Source organism: Xyrauchen texanus, chromosome 1, assembly GCF_025860055.1.
Source record: "Xyrauchen texanus isolate HMW12.3.18 chromosome 1, RBS_HiC_50CHRs, whole genome shotgun sequence".
Classification (NCBI taxonomy): Eukaryota; Metazoa; Chordata; class Actinopteri; order Cypriniformes; family Catostomidae; genus Xyrauchen; species Xyrauchen texanus.
Window position 1 is genome coordinate 8,844,953 of NC_068276.1, and position 20,089 is coordinate 8,865,041.

Here is a 20,089-nt window from a genome sequence, read left to right on the forward strand (position 1 = left end):
CTTAAAACAACATAAAACATAAGACACACACAGTGGCCATGTGGGTCTCTCTCTCTCTCTCTCTCTCGAACTGCTGTCTCTGGCTCCCCTTTATCTTGCTCTCACACTGATCAGCTGACTCAGTGCCGACTGTGTGCCCTCATGGCCCGGCCACATCCTCCTCCTTGTCACACTCCTCCCCCGCTCGATTCAGGCCAGGCGCCATCCAGACTGACCTGCTCCCCCCATCTCTGGAGGAGAGATGCTACCCATCCAGTCGTTCCAACAGCTAGTGGTCCACCCCGCCTCCTGGAAACCTGGGGGAGGGGAGAGGGGAGAAGGCAGCGGAAGACACACACAGAGAAAGAGAGAGGAGAGAGAGAAAAAACTTGCTCGCCGGTCCCCGGACACGCAGTCGCCTGTCCCTCAACCACTCCTCCCCTTTCTGGCATATGGTAGCATTTTCTCTGACTCCCAGCGGCTGGCAGCAACTCCTCTGTCCCCCGGCGGACAGCTGCGTGAGGACTCCACGACAGCGCATCCCTCCTCCTTCCTGGCTTTTTGCACCAATGTAAAGAGTAAAGGATGGGCAAGGAGGATGCGGGAACCTGCAGAACAGTCAACATATACTTTAATGCCAAACTCAACATAAAACAACATAAAATATAAGACACACACACAGCGGCCAAGTGCGTCTCTCTCTCTCTCTCGAACTGGCATCTCCGGCTCCCCTTTATCTCACTATCCCACTGATCAGCTGACTCAACGCCGGCCAAGTGCCCTCACAGCCCGGCCACACCCTCCTCCACGTACTGTATAATTAATCAAATTGATCTACGGACACACAAATCATGGCAAGGATAAAAAGTGATTTATAGCTCTTTGCTTACACCCAAAGATAGCGAAAGCACTCCCACCCAAGGCCACTTGCACATTGCACTGGCACGAAAATTGCTCTTTGAATTAGCAAAGCAGCGCAAGGGCAAGGGTGTTGCACACAGCGAGCTCCTCATTCGTAAACAAACTGAATGAACTTGTACATACTTTTACATGTATCTTTGTGAACGTGAATCTACTGTCAGAGGGGGCATGTCATACGTTCACTTCGCCATCAGAACTATACTGAATAGTTTTTTCTTGAGAAAGTTTTACGTTCATAAAAGTTAGCAACTTAACACTAAATCATTGTTGTTGTTTCTACTAAAAACATTTCCATCCCTCCTTTTCTTTAAAAGAAACAAATATCAAGATAACATTGAGGCCCTTACAATGGAAGTAAATGGGGTAAATTTTTGGAAGGTTTAACCCTGCAACTTTTGTAAATTTTGTTTTTGCGTTTTAAGTTTATAAAACATTCATAATCCAATTGTATTCATCAAAAAACATTTTGTAGCTCATTGTTATCTTAGCTGTTCATACATGTAAAAAGATCTATATTTTTGACATGTTAACTGAAACATATTATTGTTATTATGTATGATATCGTTTTTTTTATTATAAAATTTAGAAATTCTTTAACATTTCAAAATATACATTAACTACAGCTAAACTAATGAGATGCAAGTAAAGATATATATTTTTTATCAAAGTTTACATTAAATTTAATTTTAATATAATATTGCATTACATTTATAGAAATATTTAAAGTGAGAATTTCTAGTAATTCTCCTATTAACTTCCACATTAATTAATTACTCATTACTTCTGTCAAACAATTCAGTTGTCGAAAACCTACGAAACCAAATTATTTTTAATTTTTTTACAACCAAACAACTTCAAAACAACTATACAACAACTGTACTTGTATACAATGTTATTAAACTACATTTATTCTGTTTATTGCATGAACTGCTGAATGTTAATGTGAGATGTGTGTGTGTGTGTGTGTGTGTGTGTGTGTGTGTGTGTGTGTGTGTGTGTGTGTGTGTGTGTGTGTGTGTGTGTGTGTGTGTGAGCGTGTATTTATCACTTTGTGGGGACCAAATGTCCCCATAAGGATAGTAAAACCCGAAATGTTTGACCTTGTGGGGACATTTTGTCGGTCCCCATGAGGAAAACAGCTTATAAATCATACTAAATTATGTTTTTTGAAAATGTAAAAATGCAGAAAGTTTTCTGTGAGGGTTAGGTTTAGGGGTAGGGTTAGGTTTAGGGGATAGAATATAAAGTTTGTACAGTATAAAAACCATTATGTCTATGGAAAGTCCCCATAAAACATGGAAACACAACATGTGTGTGTGTGTGTGTGTGTGTGTGTGTGTGTGTATGTGTGTGTATGTGTGTGCACGCAGTAAGTGTAATTATAATAATAATAATGTATTGGTTAAATACATTCATGTATTCAGGCAATTCTGTATTCTGTTGCTTGGCTGCAAAATTCCAAAAAAGAAAGGATACAGAAAAGGAAAGAGAAGGAGCACCAGGCAACAGCCAGGAGTAGTAAATCTCTAAATGCATGGTTAAAACCATATTATTAATTATAACAAATTATTAGTGAAATGTAAAAAGATGTAAAAAATAAATATGATAAAGGGAATATATATATATATATATATATATATATATATATATATATATATATATATATATATATTATAGAGTTAAGGCCAAAAATATTGTCACCCTTGGTAAATATGAGCAAAGAAGTCTGTGAAAAAATATGCATTGTTTATCCTTTTGATCTTTCATTAAAAAAATTTACATAAATCTTGCCTTTAACTGAAGTAAAACAATTTACAATTCTCATGTGTAAAATCTATCTGAAGTATATTCCCATTCATACTTTACATTTTTAGTGCACCTGGGTGACTAAGAACATGAAATTGTTCAGCCATAACTTCCTGTTTCACAGGGGTATAAATATGAGGTAAACCACAGGCTAAATTCCCTTAATCATCAATTGCAATGGGTTAGACTAAAGAATATAGTTCTGATGTGCTCCAAAGGTTGTTGAGCTTCACAAAATGCGAAGTGCCTATAAGAAAATAGCCAAAGCATTGAAAATGCCCATTTCCACCATCAGGGCACTGATTAAGAAGTTCAAATCAACTGGAGATTTTAAGAATTGGCCTGGAAAAGGATGTGTGTCTTTATTGTCTCTATGCGCATTGAGGAGGATGGTTCAAGTGGCCAAAGAATCTCCTAGGATCACTGCTTGAGAATTGCAGAAATTCACTTGGGGTCAGAAAGTAAAAAGATGTTGAGGTTGTGGTCACTGTTGTTTCTGACCATTATTCCATAGTGTTTGATATTGTTTGTGTGTGTATATATATATATATATATATATATATATATATATATATATATATATATATATATATATACACAAACACACACACACACTGGTGGCCAAAGGTTTGGAATAATGTACAGATTTTGCTGTTTTGGAAGGAAATCTGTACTTTAATTCACCAAAGTAGCATTCAACATATAACAAAGTATAGTCAGGACACCACTGAAGTAAAAAAAACTGCACTATTTGAGAAAAAGGACTTTTTGATCCAATCTAGGCAGGCCCCATTTCCAGCAGCCATCACTCTGACACCATATCCTTGAGAAATCATGCAAAATGTCTAATTTGGTACTAGAAAATCACTTAGCATTATTTCAATCACAGTTGAAAGCTATTTGGTTTGTTAAATGAAGATTAACATTGTCTTTGTGATAAAACAACTTTTTGATGCATGTTTTAAGGTCAATATTATGTAAAAAATTTAAAAAATTTAAAGCTTTCTCGAGAAACTTATCAGTCAATCATTGTTTTGAGAAATTAAGGTTATACAATGCTTGAAATTGCATTTTTAATGAAGTTTTCATACAAATGTGTACACTACAGTCTTCAAAGACAAAGGACAACTGAACTATCAAGTACAGAAAGAGATGTGAAAGGCCAGATGTACAATTAAAAAAGAGGATAAGTACATCAGAGTCTCTAGTTTGAGAAATAGATGCCTCACATACATGTCCTCAATTGAGAGCTTCATTAAATTCTACCCACTCAACACCAGTTTCATGTACAATAGTAAAGAGAAGACCAGGGGTGCAGGCCTTATGGGAAGAATTGCAAAGAAAAAGCCACAATAAACAGAAAAACAAAATGGAAAGGTTAGAGTGGGCAAAGAAACACAGACATTGGACAACAAATAATTGGAAAAGAGTGTTATGGATCTTAACCCTATTGAGCTTTTGTGGGATCAGCTAGACTGTAAGATGCGTGAGAAGTGCCCGACAAGACAGCCATATCTATAGCAAGTGTAACAGGAAGCATCTGTTTAAACTAATGTACTATTTAAGCTGTAAAATTGTTGAAATCGTTGTTTCTAAAAGTTTGTTTTAATACGTACTATTAGGACAGGTTATGTGTTTTGTGTTTACCGGAAAATTCTGCCACCCACTTTAGGATGGAGGCCATCATTTCGGTATTACAGCCACTGGATTGCTTTGTTTGGGGCTGCCATTTCTGTCATACTGATGTTCTTGCTCACCTGGTGGGCAGCTCTCATTACATTTGGCATTATCATCTTCTTACTTGGCTACGTGACCTACAAGAAGCCAGGTGAGCAACACCACATTGAGCCCTACTAACAATTAGAGTTAAGATTACACTGAAACTTATATATAAAATGATGTTTCTGGGTGTGTTTTTTTTTTCTTCAAGAGGTGAACTGGGGTTCGTCTGTCCAGGCCAGTACTTACAACATGGCTCTGTCCTACTCAGTATTCCTAGCAGGGGTAGAAGACCATGTGAAAAACTACAGGTCAGATTGAAGTGAGATTCAAAAAAGTAATTCCAATATTTTTAAATGATACTAAATGGCCATATGTTGACACCCCCTTCTAATTAACAGGTTTAGCTAGGCCCATTAATTCCATTAAAGACAAACCTTAATACTTAATACAAATCTCAATGTGGTGGGGTGAGTGAGAGACAGATACAGCGGGTGTGCCATCAGGACTTGGAGAGGTGATTATTTTAAATTAATGTGTGGAAAATAAAGTGTCCATGCATGAGAGTAGTGATGAAAAATAAAATGGGGTCTGGTGTCCTCGTGGTTCTTCGGTATTTGTGAAGGGTAGCGAGTGAAGAGAGGGTTTGATCTAAGGAAAGGTGTGGGGTCTGGCGGGTTCATACACGCCCTTCCTGGTCCAGGATGCTAGGGGCGGTGAATTTTTTAGCGACCCAAATTTCCTTTGTCACTGCGAGTGAAGTGAATGTCAGCTGTGACAGCAGTGATGGGCAATCTAGTTCTGAAGGCACATCTAACTCACCGCCACAGGGATGAGACCGGTTTCCCAAGGACAGGTGCATCCTGCTTTAAAGGTAGAGTTGAAGAGGTTCTATTGACTTGACATACGATTCATTATGCGCTGTCAAATGAGCATTGTTAACTTGTGCCCCTTCTATATCCTGCCCACTCCCATTGGGAGCCTAGGAAAGGCAGCTGATCAAATGGGTGGGGCGTTCCTGGGTCAAGGATGTGGTTATTCCATCACATATGGCTTACAATGACATTCTTGAGAAAAGTGTGCTTTTAGCTTGTGTGTGGCATCAGTTCAGGGATGGTCCTTTCCCCTATACAGTATATAGTATATAGTACTATACACATACAAGTGAAGTCAAATAAAGTGTGGAAGAACTTGACTAACCTGCACAAATCACATACCTGAACCCCACTGAATGCTTTTAGGATAAATTGGAATGCTGAATGTGAGCCAGACCCCATCATCCAATCCGTGCCTGACCTCATTAACGCTCTTGTGTCTTAATGGAAGCAAATCACTGCTGATATGTTCAAAATCTAGTGGAAAGTCTCTCGTCTGGTCTTGCCTGCTCTTCTGACTGCTCAGACTTCGCTCTGACTCTTCCTTCGTGGTCTTCTCTGGATCTCGTCGGAACCAGATCCATGCCATGTGAGGTCCAAGGAAGCTCGGGACTCAAAGTCCCGAGGAAGCCTCTCACTCTCTATGGTCTATGAGAAGGCCTTGCTTTAAAGCCAACCTCATCATTCATACAGACAATAACTCCGATCTTACAGAGGTCCAAAACATCAACGTAACAAACTTTCAACCAAGAGCCAAGAACCAAGCAACACAAAGAATGCAAGGAAACACAAAGACACGCAAGTACATCTCCAATATTATGCTCAAAGTGCTGGTGTATTTGTTAAATACTTTGGGTAATCCGATAGCAAATCGATGTAGGCTCAAATAAGGTTAAATGGTTCTTAAGGCATTGTCAACAGACTCCATAAAGTTCATTTTCACTGTATTGATCATTTATTTCACATTCTGTCACTCTTCTCAACAACCTGCTTATGTACGTACATAGATTAGATTTATGTTTAGAATAGCAATAAAGTTTGTCTGTATTCAAAGATGAATGACTGTGGTATATTTTGATAAATAATCTCATCCGTTTCTAAAATATTTCACTTCAATGCTGTACCTAAATACGTGTGATATTAATTTCAATAAGGCCATGAGAATAATATCACTCCACTAAGTGAATTAATCATAATTCACTTATTAAAGCTAATTCCTTAAAGTAGAAATTGTAAGCGGATACAACGAGCCATTGTATTATGATTTTAATGGGGGAGAATAATCTAGTTATTTGTAATTTATCTAATTTACAATGGATGTCGAACGCAACTATTTCCATTATACATTTAATTACCTAATAATTTACAATAAGGACAGTTTAATTTAGTTCATAGTGCACATATTTCAAGACGCTAAATTCCCTTCTAAATTTAGCATACCAAATACCCTTACATATAATGGTGTGAGAATGAGGGCACGTTAACGGTTCCCTTCTAAATTCATCAGACCCTAAATATCCTACACATATATCATACAAGCATATATTGGTGTCAACATACTATTGGCCATATAATGTACATTCTCTCATCTGGTTTTGTATTCTGCTTGTTTCTTCTCATCAGGCCACAGTGCTTAGTTCTGACTGGTCCTCCAAGCATGCGTCCAGCACTTGTTGACTTTGTGGGTTCTTTCACAAAAAATATTAGTCTGATGATCTGTGGAGACATTCTCATGGTGAGGATCAGTTGTATTTGATTTGCAAAGGCTGATTTTTCACATATAAAATTGTAAAAATGTATTGGTCTTCTCTGCCATTTGCACGGTGAGATAGTTCTGCCCTCAAAAGTAAACCAAATGCTTATTATTTATTTCTCTCTCTCTCTTCAGGTGGATGATAAGTCAGTCGTGTCACAGTGTAATATGGTAAAATGGCTCAATCAGAGGAAAGTTCGTTCCTTCTACACAGCCCTCAAGGCAGCAAGTCTGAGAGAAGGAACACGTCATCTTTTGCAGGTTACAAACTCCACAGTACTTTTCCTGCAATGATTTTTAGGCCTGAAACAAACTCATCTCAATAATAACACATCTGGTTTAATGGTATACACATTTTAAATATAAATATATTGCCCCCTTGAGTAGTGAGGTTTGTTAATGCCACAGTAATGCAAAAGTATATGTTGCCAAGCAGTCAAAAGTGCACTGGCCAAGCATTCACGTCAGCATCTGTATTATAACTAGGGATGTGCCACGAATAATAATTTCAAAGCGAATAATGAATAATAGAAATCAAATGATTTGTTAGACTAATTATATAATGAGCACAGCTATAGAAGGATATTTTAGATAAACATACAGTATCTAAAATTAAAACACAATGGTGAGTCTGTGAAGCCAATATAACTAAAGTGTTATCTTTATGAATGAAAATGCGTAAGGTGTTATTTCAAGTTTTGAAGTCTTCGGTCGGACTTTATCCCTCTCAAGGGATCTCCGATATGCCATAGCTTGGTCCTCGGCCACTCCTCCACCCTCTAATGGACTACAACCACACACCCCCGGGCAGATCAGAGACAGTCATCCGGCCCTTGGCGGACAGGACACCCCGCCGCGTTCTCAGGATACAGAAGGGGTCTCCCCCGCCCCTGGCAGCAGTTCTCCCACTCTAGGCGGTCGACCAGGAGCCCCTCCCCACTCGCTGTCAGCAGTCTCAGACCCCGGCGTGTTTCAGCAGCTGGTAGGGGTCTCCTCCACCCCTGGCAGGGGCCCTGACCCCCTTCGCGGCTGCTCAATTGGGGTGGATGGTAGTGGCAAGGACTCTACCAAGGAGGGTGCATCCCTCCTCCTTCCCGGATTTTGGCACCAGTTTAAAGGGATTAATGGAAAGGAGGAGGCGAGAACCGGCTTGACAATATAAATAATAGTTTAATATAAAACTGAAACAAAAAGACAAACACACAAAGGTGTCGGACAGCTGTCCATAAATCAATCTCTCTCTCTGTTGCACTGCCATCTTCGGTCGGCCCTCTCAAGGGCTAATTAGCCTGATTAGCTTGTTTTTGGAACCATTTTTTAATAAACTCTAGAGACTGTTTTGCGTGAAAATCTCAGGAGATCAGCAGTTACTGAAATACTCAAACCAGCCTGTCTGGTGCCAACAATCATTCCACAGTCGAAATCACTGAGATCACATTGTTATCCTATTCTGATGGTTGATTTGAACATAAACTGAAGCTCCTTACCCATATCAAAATGTTTTTATGCATGGCACTGCTGCCACACGATTGGCTGTTTAAATAATCACACGAATATTAATATAAAGGTAGGTATACAGATGTGCCTAATATAGTCAGTGAGTATATATATGTATATATATATATATATATATATATATATATATATATATATACCACAGTTAGTTCCGGTCCTCAAATCTGATTGGACAAGAGACGTTCCATCAGGACTGATGGTGTGACAGCATCAGCACTCAGACGCTTCACTGTGTGTATCACTCTGCGTTCATGCTGTTCTAAACTAAAGTGTTAGGAGTTGATATGTAATATGAACCAGTTGGTGATGTAAAGTGAATCCGTTAGTCATTGTTTGCATATGTTTGTCTACATATGTCTGCCAGGGAGGTGCCTCTGGCCAGTGCCCACAAGGATGCAACACTCCTTGTTGAGTGTGCTCGGACCTGGTCTCTGAAGGGCATGGTAGGAACCTTGGGCACGTAGCCCGGTCGCGGTCTTAGGATCACATGTGTCTGCCGGACCAAACTCCAGGCATGTGTTGCTGACAGAGATCGCTTGCAGGTCCCCGACCCTCTTGATGGAGGCGAGCGCGATCAGCAGGGCAGTCTTTGAAGAGAGGGCCCTGAGTCCAACTGATTCTAGTGGCTCGAAGGGGGGTTTCTGAAGGTCCGTGAGGACCACTGAGAGATCCCAGGAGGGGAACAGGCTTGGCCGGGAAGGATTTAACCTCCGGGCTCCTCTTAGGAACCTGATGATTAAAATGCGTACTTGCGCAGACCCGAGGGCCAGCTGTGTGCCAGCGCGTCTGCCCCGAAGGGGAGCCTCTGTTCAGGCATACCAGAGTGGGCAGTGGGACGTCTCTCGGGAGGCAAACAGGTCTACCTGGGCCTTACCGAATTGTTCTTAAATCAGCTGGACCGACTGGGGGTGAAGCCTCCACTCTGCACCGGCCCAGCGTTGTCGTGATAGTGCGTCCGCTACCACATTGAGGTCGCTTGGGATGTGAGTGGCACGCAGTGACTTGGCTTCAAAGGAGTAGACGAATGGCGAGTCACGACGTGTGGCGGGAGCGTACGCCACCTTAGCAATTTATGTACGCTACCGCGGTGGTGCTGTCTGACCTGACTAGGCAGAGGTCTGTCCAGGGTTTGAATGTTTGCCGGCAGGCGGGGGTGACCATCACACGGTGCGTGCCACGGCGCCATACTCGTCTCGGGACTCGAGTCTGAAGCCAGTGCTGAAGCTGTCTCATATGCATCAACCCTAGCGGCGCGACTGCCGCAGTGGACGCCATATACCCCAAGAGCCTCTGGAAAAGTTTTAAAGGGACCGTTGTGCCTGGCCTGAAGGTGGCGAGGCATTCCAGCACTGACTGCACACGCTCGTTGGTGAGATGTGCTAACATTGAGACTGAGTCTAACTCCATGCCAAGAAAATATATGCTCTGAACAGGGACGAGCTTGCTCTTTTCCCAGTTGACCTGAAGCCCCAAACGGCTGAGGTGCCTGAGCACCTGGTCTCTGTGAGTGCATAGTAACTCTCAGAAGTGGGCCAGAATGAGCCAGTCATTGAGGTAATTGAGTATGCGGATGCCGCCTTCTCGGAGCGGGGCAAGGGCTGCCTCTGTGACTTTCGTGAAGACGTGAGGGGACAAAGACATGCCAAAGGGGCGGACTTTGTACTGATATGCCTGGCCGTCGAACCGTAGGAATGGTCGGTGTCGAGGCAGAATTGAGACTTGAAAGTACATGTCCTTCAGGTCTACCGCTGCGAACCAATCTAGATGCCGGACAAGGTTAAGATGTGTTTTTGTATTTTAAATGGGAGTTTGTGCAAAGCCCGGTTGAAAGCTCGCAAGTCCAAGAGCGGCCGTAAGCCGCCGCCTTTCTTGGGTACGATGAAGTAAGGGCTGTAGAAACCCTTCTTCATCTCGGTTGGAGGGACAGGCTCTATTGCGTCTTTGAGTAAGAGAGTACCGATTTCCATGCACAGGGATTTGGCATGTTCGCCGTGTACTGTGGAGAAGCGGATGCCCGTGAAGGGGGCGGAGGCCTGGCAAACTGAATTCTAGGGGCACCAAGGGGCCGATTATTTTTGATGTACCCGGCGGGGCTACACAGTGGGGTTGGCATGTAGTACGACATATGGAGGCGCGGACGCGTCCGCCCACCCGGCAGGGGGAGGGTTAGTGACTGAGGAGGAGGTCCGGTACAGGCATCCTCTGGACTCGTCAGAACCGGCCGGCAGGGAAACAGTCATGGGGCTGAGGGCGGGGGGTCCGCATCCAGCGTGCTGTGACTGTTGAGGTGTGGCTGCAGAGTGCTGTGAGAACAGTTGAGGCAGGTTTGCAGCGAGGCAGGATATGTGAGATAGCCTCTGTCTGTTTCTTCACCGCGGAGAACTGCTGGGAGACAGGGGCGTTGAGGAAGTGCACTTTGTCGGTCTCATGCATCTCGACCAAGTTCAGCTACAGATGATGTTCCTGGACCACGAGTGTGGCCATTGCCTGCCCGAGTGACTGCGCTGTGACCTTCGTGGCTCTGAGGGCGAGTTTGGTCGCTGAGCGCAGTTCCTGCAGCTCGTCGGGATCAGGGCTACCCCCGTGCAGATCTTTCAGTGCCTTGGCCTGGTGGACTTGCAGGAGGGCCATGGCATGCAGGGCGGAAGCGGCATGTCCAGTGGCGCTGTATGCTTTGGCAGTCAATGAAGACATTGTCCTACAGGCCTTGGAGTGGAGTACAGGGCGACCCCGCCAGGTGGTAGGGTTCTAGGGACACAGGTGAAGCGCAACAGCCCTATCCACCTGAAGATGTACCTGTGGGCCTCTCCGCCATCAAGGTAGCGAGTGTGGATGAGCGAGTTGCTTTGTGACGTGTGGAGAGGGGTGCCCTCCATGCAGATGTCAGCTCATCATGCACCTCCGGGGAAAACGGGACCGGGCAGGGGGCGTGGCTGTGAGCGCGCGGAGCCCCCAGGAACCAGTCATCCAACCGCAATGGCTGTGGGGAGGATGGAGGGTTCCAGTCCAGCCCCACGCTGGCAGCGGCCCGGACAAGCATATCGGACATCTGCGCATCAGCCTGGGCGTGCTGGCCCGAAGGCGGCAGCCCAGGGGTGTCATCAGCATCATACGCTGTGCTCTCCGATGCAGCGGCGAGCTCATCCACCTCAAGCTCTAGAGGATAGGCAGGCTGGTTGTGAGTCGAGCCGCTGTTGTCTCGGGACGGGTGGTCCGAGTGGGCGTACCCGGCTGAGCTGCACCCACTGCCGTCCCCAGATCGCCTCCATCGCCTGCCGCATCATCCTCAATCCCATGGGAAGAAGGAGCAATGCGGGGGGGCGGCTGGAGTGGCATGCTTTCTATTGAAAGCCGCTACCGCAACGTTGCCATGGTCATGCTCTCGCAGTGAGAACATGAGCCATCCACAAACGCTGCGGTGTGATCGCAACCCAGACACACGAGACAACGCCTGTGGCCTTTTGAAGCGGAGAGCACCCTACCGCATCCAGGAACTACACAGGGAAAAGCATCTTTATAAAGACGCATCCTGAAAAGGACGTTCAACACCAGCTGTGTATTTGCTCTTTTAGAGGAAAATAGTCTTTTATAGAAAATCACTCTTTTAAATAGAAGGAGAAAGCCAATGAAGTGCACCGTAGATCCAACAGCAGGCAAGCGTCAGAGGAACAGGAACGGGTGTGTAACTCGCAACTGACTGCATACACGACCATCGGCTCCAAAGAAAATTTCTGAATGAACTCGACGTATTTCCCCGCTTTTATACCCGTATGTCCGGGGGCGGGGTATGCAAATACTGTCTGCCTAATTCTCATTGGCCTTTTTTCATAGATCAGAGGCATATTTGGCGCTCAAGAGAGACCCCTAGTGACAGACGGGGAACTAAGTTATATTTTGAGATTGATTTTCATCTTGTTCAGTGTGTACAAATTATTTTCAAGCTATCATCGTTTTATGTTCTCCCTCATAAGGCCACTGGTTTGGGAAAATTGAAGCCTAATATACTTGTGATGGGTTTCAAAATGAACTGGCAGGAGAGCTCTCCCCATAGCATTGAGGACTACATCAACACCATATAGTAAGCAAAAATTACCTCTGAGGCAGAAATGTAACCATGTAAATTCAGCTGAAATAAAGGAATATTTTGTATTTGCCTGATCTGTTATTTTGATATATCAGTGATTCTTTCGACTCAAATCATGGAGTCTGTGTTCTCCGCATGATGGACGGACTGGACGTTAGAGACGAGTTACAGAGCGAGGGTATGTACTTTTGCGTAGATGTGTTCTTTTTGTTTTGTTCGTCGGTACCAGTGTTGGGGAAGCTACTTTGAAACTGCTTTCCAAGCAACAAGCTACTCACAAATTAAAGTAATTTAACTTGTCAAGCTACTCTTTTGAAAAAATTATTAGCCACAAGTTACTAACAAAAATGCTTGCTAACTGCTTTTTTATAATCTTTTTGTCTGGCACAAAAACACTGAGGTCCCAAATCAGAACTAAATGAATAGCATTTTGTGGTGCTTTATTTCTACTCTTTGGAAAAAGTAGCTTGTTACTGGAAAAGCTACACTATTTTGAAAGCAGCCAAGTAACTGTCACATTCCTGAAAATGTAGTTAAGTTAGTAGCATCACTACTTTTACTTTATTTTTCCACAACACTAGTGTGTATGTATGAATAATTCAAGGAACACTTTCCTGTATATCTGACAGTAAACCCAGCCTTTGAGGCAGATGAGGCCATTGATTCAGATCAGCAAAATTCTGACAGAGATTCAGGTGAGTAAACTAAAATAAATCAGTGCTCACTTATACTATGTCTTATCTTTGTTTTACTACCTTTCCAATCTCCATATAACTCACTCTTTCCTCTTTAATTCTGCCCACCAGATATTGACAACACAAAGAACATTGAGAATGATCAGATGAAAACAGTGTTCCAGAACAAACAGGGGAAGAAGACTATAGATGTGTACTGGATATCTGATGATGGAGGTTAGATAAGAACTTTAATCATTATGAGAACTTTACCAAGCTTTTATCTTCATAATTTGGGTTTGATAACATTTTAGTTACCGCTAAAAATTGAGTATTGCTGTTAATGTTCCTCTCTTTGTCTCTCTTTCTCAGGTCTGACTCTTTTAGTGCCATATCTGTTGAGCAGAAGGAAATGCTGGAGACACAGTAAAGTCAGAGTGTTCATCATTGGGGAACAGCAAACCATGGAGGAGGATCGCAAAGAGTAAGTTAGTCATTAGAAGCATCAGGATCCAAAGAACCATTTGACTCATCACCCACAGGAAAGAAAAAAATATACAAATCCACAAATAAGTTTGCAAAAACTTTTATCTTAAAATTTTCATAAGACCAACTGATCTGAGCAATGGTTGGTGCTAAATTGAAACGTAACTGAGAGCACTAATAAGTCTTGTATGCTATGAAAGAAACCTTTGAGCAATAACATTTTCCTCTAGGCAGAGTGAGCTTGGTAGAAGCATGTAATCATTAGAATAATCAGATTCATCAAGATCATTACCTTCAGAATGACTGGAAAATCTTAAATCATCATAGTCAACTAATTGTAAGAATTTGAATCAACAAGGTTCAACAAAATCACCACAACCATTACAATCATCAGAATCTTTAGAATCATCGGAAACGTTTAAATCATCAGAGTAATCAGAATCATTAGAATAACAAAAATCAATAAACTCATTGGAATCATCAGAATTATCAGAGAATCATTAGCATCATCAGAACAATTGGAATCCAGCAACTATTTCACTAAAGTTTCACTACAATTCAAAGCTTAAATTTTTATTTATTTTTTTTTTAAATCATATTGTAGCGAGTTTGGTTTTATATTTTAAATGATATAAATACCTGCGATGGACTGGCGACCTGTCCAGGGTGTCCCCCGCCTTTCGCCCAATGTTAGCTGGGATAGGCTCCAGCCCCCCGCGACCCTGTACACAGGATAAGCGGTTGACGATGGATGGATGGATGGATGGATGATATAAATACAATATATTGAATTAATCTTACTATATAAACTCTTGTTATTTTGCTCAGAATGATGACTTTACTCCAACGTTTTCGATTGGACATTCATGATGTTATTGTTATGACGGACAGTGAACGTCCACCTCTTGCCAAAAAGTAAGTCACCACCAACATTTGTTTTTAATTAAAAAAATTTAAGGTGTACTGGCGATACCTTTAACGGTTACAGTTATAAACATATCTTTTTTTTTAGCATGAGGCGCTTTGAGGATGCTATTGCCCCCTTTAGACTGAATGAGGGACAGTTGGATGAGAGAACAGCACAACAACAGAGGACGGCATGTCCATGGAAAGTGACAGACAAAGAGATGGATGCACTGAGACTCAAGGTGCATTTGTGTGTGTCGAGAATTTGTAGACATCGAAAGGTTTAATCACACAAAGGAAATGTCCAGGTCATACTGTATTACACCCAACATCATAGAAAAATTAAGACAATATATTTTGCATAAAAATAAATAAATCTTACTATAGGACCATATCTTTTGCATTCTGATATTATTTTCATGACAATTTTACTCAATTGAATTCTCATTAATGTGATTTTAAAAATGTAATGTTATAGAGTACAGTAATGAAAATGATCTTGTCTAGACACAGTTCTTGTATTATTTATTTATTTATGTAATTATTTTAATTAGAATAGATGGAGTACAACAGATACTACTATTATTTATACTTACAAGTGCACTTTACAAATGCATTTTCAAATGTAAACAATATATCCCTATATTTATTTTGTGATATTTGATAACATTTCATTTTTATTTCGAAATGTATCATGACTTCTCATAAAAATATTGTCACAAAGCAAAAAATGTCAATGGTTTTAAAATACGCTTAATTTTTTCTTTAGATTTTTGGGTGAAATATGACTAAGACATGTTCTTAACCACTTTCTTGAAATTAACCAATATATTGATACAATAATAAATTGAACTTGGCAGCACAACCTGTTTCTTTCTTTTTAGTTCTTTATTCCTCCTCTTATCTGCTCTTCTATTCTTTTCTTCTGTGTTAGTCGGAGAGGAAAGTTCGACTGAATGAGATCATAAGAAGGAATTCTAAACATGCAGCACTAGTTCTTGTGTGAGTATTGACTGTAATACTGTATTCATTGCCATTTTTATTTTTTTTGGAGAGGCTGCTGGTCAATATGTAATTCATTAACAAACACACTAAATCTGATAATATTGTAGCCTCATAAATCATTTACGTTTCAAGTGTAAGAATCATAATTCAAGGGTAAGCATATCTGTTAATTATTAATTAATGTATTTGTGTTTGTGTGTGTGTGTGTGTGTGTGTGTGTGTGTGTGTGTGTGTTAGGTCTCTCCCTGTACCTCAGGCTGACTGTCCCAGTCCGCTCTATATGGCCTGGCTGGACACATTAAGCTGCGGTCTACACTGTCCCGCCCTTCTAATACGAGGAAACCAACAAAACGTCCTGACTTTCTACTGCCAGTAAAACACTCACATATGTATTCACTTGTACTGATTAATTAACAAGTGTATGCAGAGTTACTTACTTTTGTGCAATTCATGCTCTTATTCATGAATATTTGTAATGAAAAAGTGCCTTATCTTATACTTAAAAAAATCTTATACTTAATCTGTATCTTTGTCTTGTTTTCCAGTAAAACTTTTTTTTTTTTTGGTTGGGGGCAATGTACTTTATTTTAAGTATTATGTCACTTAAATTTCTGCATGTCATTGCATTAGATAAGAAAATATCAGTAACACTACATTAAAGGTCTAGTCGTTAACATTACAATGCATTAGATATTGTGGAATAACAAGGAAAAATGTATTTTCCAGCATTTATTAATCATGGCTAATGTAAATGTAATTATTAAATACTATTGTTCATTGTATGTCATGTGCATAATGCATGAACTGATGTTAACATATACAACTTTTAATGTAAACATTTATTTGTATATATATAGAAATGGATATAAACCAAGATTAATAAATGCTGGAAAAATATTGTTCATGTTACTGTTAATGCTTAAAATATAAAATACATAATGCTTTAAAGGTGCATTCAGTAATTTGGGGCTTATTTAAGATTTGATGATGGAGAAAAACTTGAGTAGTGATACCGATGTTGCTTCTTTTTGTTGGACAGGTAAGACATTATTAATTGTTCAGACCTCTCTCTAAAACAGTATCAGTGGAATTTACAGAAAACTTGTGTAGTCAATGTCTGTTAGTAATGGACAGTTTTCAGCAGTGTTTACAAACGCAACCGGAAAGCAGCGTGTAATTTAACAGTCTCCAAAGATTATTGATATGCGGTACAATAATAATCTGTTCTTAACAGATGAAGTCTGTTCACTTGAACTGACTTTTTTTTTAGGCAAAGCAATTATATTATAGTAGTAATAAATAAATTTAGAACTTACCTCAAACTTTTACATTTTCCAGATGCAAATTATATTCCAGAGCTGGTGGGGGCAGCAGAGACGATCATGCTGATCCATGTCGATAGATGGCAGTACAGCGTCTAACACCCCTGTCACATCGGTACTTAAAGTAAACGAAGAAGAGCCATGCTAATGTTACACTAGCTAGAGCACTACTGAATGCCCCTTCAACTTGCATTGACAAGTACAGCCTTTATTGTAAAGTGTTACTAAAATATCAAATGAAGTGTGCATGAGCTTTTCTTAGAACACCATATTGCAATGACTTTTAAGAAAGTGGTGTCAAGTTGATTTTTGTGGGTTTGCTGTATGATGTCAATTCCCCTCAAGTTCACACAGGTGTCCTTGCTGAGTTACCAAGTGTAGTTCAGCACATTAAAAATGGATATTGTAATGTAGGACTGAATAAGCAGGAGGCTGTGAGGATTTAAGTGCAGCTTTCCTTAATTTTAAGTGCAAAGAACAAACATGACAAAACCAAGAAACAAAGCTCACCAACATCACATCCATACATGACACCAAACAATGTGTGAAAAAGACAGAGAGAGCTAGAGGGCTGTAAATTCAAGACAGTTGAGTTAACAAAAAACAACAAGACACAACTGGGAAAATCAACAGAGACACAATCAGTGGTAACTGGCAGCAGTGGGAGTTGGACAGATGCAGATGTTGGATGGGTCGAGGAGGCGCCCCACTTTAAATAGCGCCCCTATGCATTGCATACCTTGCATATATGGTTTTTGTGCCTCTGCGTACACAAATACACAAAAACTCAATGCCTTTTTTTTGTTTATTTCAGATGTAACACATTTTATATGTTATGATTCTTAATTCTTTATTTCCATGTGATTGAACAACATAAAATATTTTATAATTTAATGTTCATGATTTTTTGTTCTTAATGTAACTAACCATCAGTCACAATTGAGATAAATTGTATATTTCACCTTGAAAAAAGCTTATCATGGATCATACTTGTAATTCATAAACACATTAATCTAGTATTTATTCACAATAAAATTGTAAAATCTTTCAATGAATTTCATATTTTGACACTAACATGTAATCTTTACCTGGATCGTTTTGTTTCTCATGTTGTTCAGTAAGTGTTCGTTTACTGTCTTCCAATCCAGATTGTAATGTTGTCTTTCAGTTTGTTGTTCTTAAACAGTTTGTTATTGTTTTTTTGCTTTTAGTTTTATCAGTTTTTCTCCCCTGTGAGATTTTGTTTGTTTTATTTTATTTAATAACCCCCCCACCCCCATTCCTGCAATTGGGTCCTCATTCCTGACTCATTCTGTGACATAATGATCCAACTAGCATGGACACAGCAGGAATGAGTTCTTCTTTTTGTTTACCAATTGCCTTGGTAACTTCCTAGCAACCGGCTACGGTTACCCTAGTAACCAAGTAACAACCCACATATCTCTGCACCAGAGCATCATAGAAACTTCTGGTTTTGTTCATTTGACTCAGTGTAGCATGAAGCCTTTTCAGTATCACCTTGGTAACTGCCTAGCAACCAGATGGGGTTACCCTAGCAACCACATAACAAATCACATGTCTCTGCTCTAGAATATCATAGAGACTTCCAGCATCATTCATTTGACTCAGGGTAAAAAGGAGCCATTTGAGTATTAAATTGGTAACTGCCTAGCAACCTGATGGGGTTTCCCTAGCATTCAAATAACAAATCACATGCCTCTGCTCCAGAGCATCAAAGAGACTACCCGCATCATTAATTTGACTCAGGGTAAAAAGGAGCCTTTTGAGTATTACCTTGGTAACTTCTTAGCAACCAGATGGGGTTACCCTAGTAAACAAGTAACAATCACATATCTCTGCACCAGAACATTTTAGAGACTTCCTGTTTTCCAGTTATATCTTTTCAATTGTTTGAAATGGGAGCAATGCACATTTAAAAAGGCCAGCAGCGTGACGAGGTGCTGAGCGTCGATTCCATGCTGAGCGCTGCACGCTTGGCATTTTTTTCTGGTTGCCGAGAGTTGAAACATTTTCAACTTAGGGTAAAATGCAGCGCTCGTCACTGTCACTTTGTACCCGGCCGTCCAATCACAGTGGAGGAGAGGCGGACAAATACCACACCGACCAACTGTCATATCCTACTTGTACAATTACTGAAAAACAATGGACAAGTTTGCTGGTCTCTATATATTCATGACTGTACCAGATGACATTCCTTGACTACCACAATATTAATAAGAAAAATAATGCCTTTCCTTCATCCAAAGCAAGGGTCAGAGCAAGTACTCTTCCTTGTGCTGACAGTTTTACATTCAGTAATTGTTGATAACACAAACTATCTGCGAAATTAGGTACTTGGTGACACGTTACTTTAACGTATATTCTGTATCATAGCAACCAAAGCGTCTGAAAAAACACTGTGCCTCCAAAGCGCCCTCAAGCGCTCCCAGCTGGGTGTTTTCAGAAGAGCGCCTGGCATTTTCAGCCATCAAAAAACGCTTTGGAGGACACACTGCCTTAAAAGTCACCATGAAATGGATGTCCAACTTTATTGCTGTATTGTGACATTTCAGAGTGAAATGACTATTCTAATGAATGTAGGGCAGTGACTTTATTTACGTTAGGACAAGGCTGGAGCCATTGGGTAAATACAGATGAATGTGAAACAAGTGAGTAGAAGCTAATTTGTCCAGGTTTTGAATCATAATACACTAAGAATAAAGAACACTTACTTAAGCGGTATCTCCAAGAAACATCAGTCTGCAGAAAAATATAAATAGACTTCAGTGAGGAGGGCGACACGTTCATTTGAGGATCGGACATGTGAACAGTGAGCTCTGCACACTTAATGATACTGTTAATGACATAAACCGGTAAGATTCGATACACTCCATTCCATAACTGTTTTAGGAGGACAACATGTTCAAAATCCTGTGGAGACCTTAAAAGACACTTACATTCTCAAGCTGATACCCCTTAGCAGGCTGCAAGCCGGGGAGTTGACTTAGTTGGGGAGGTGCGGGAAATGCGGCGAGAGATGTTGA

At 40.8% G+C, this 20,089-nt stretch overlaps 1 protein-coding gene across 1 annotated transcript in view; it reads left to right on the forward strand.

The window, feature by feature from the left end:
• slc12a10.1 (solute carrier family 12 member 10, tandem duplicate 1) overlaps nucleotides 1–18,090 on the forward strand; it is a 42,758-nt gene extending 24,668 nt beyond the window's left edge. Inside the window, exons 15-27 of the mRNA XM_052136922.1 lie at nucleotides 4,379–4,534; nucleotides 4,637–4,736; nucleotides 6,924–7,035; nucleotides 7,189–7,314; nucleotides 12,540–12,646; nucleotides 12,748–12,830; nucleotides 13,282–13,347; nucleotides 13,459–13,563; nucleotides 13,699–13,810; nucleotides 14,641–14,727; nucleotides 14,825–14,960; nucleotides 15,653–15,720; nucleotides 15,961–18,090. Coding sequence (XP_051992882.1) covers nucleotides 4,379–4,534; nucleotides 4,637–4,736; nucleotides 6,924–7,035; nucleotides 7,189–7,314; nucleotides 12,540–12,646; nucleotides 12,748–12,830; nucleotides 13,282–13,347; nucleotides 13,459–13,563; nucleotides 13,699–13,810; nucleotides 14,641–14,727; nucleotides 14,825–14,960; nucleotides 15,653–15,720; nucleotides 15,961–16,099 — 1,397 coding nt within the window. The 3' untranslated portion in view covers nucleotides 16,100–18,090. The remainder of the gene's footprint in view (nucleotides 1–4,378; nucleotides 4,535–4,636; nucleotides 4,737–6,923; nucleotides 7,036–7,188; nucleotides 7,315–12,539; nucleotides 12,647–12,747; nucleotides 12,831–13,281; nucleotides 13,348–13,458; nucleotides 13,564–13,698; nucleotides 13,811–14,640; nucleotides 14,728–14,824; nucleotides 14,961–15,652; nucleotides 15,721–15,960) is intronic.
• The last annotated feature ends 1,999 nt before the right edge of the window (nucleotides 18,091–20,089 follow it).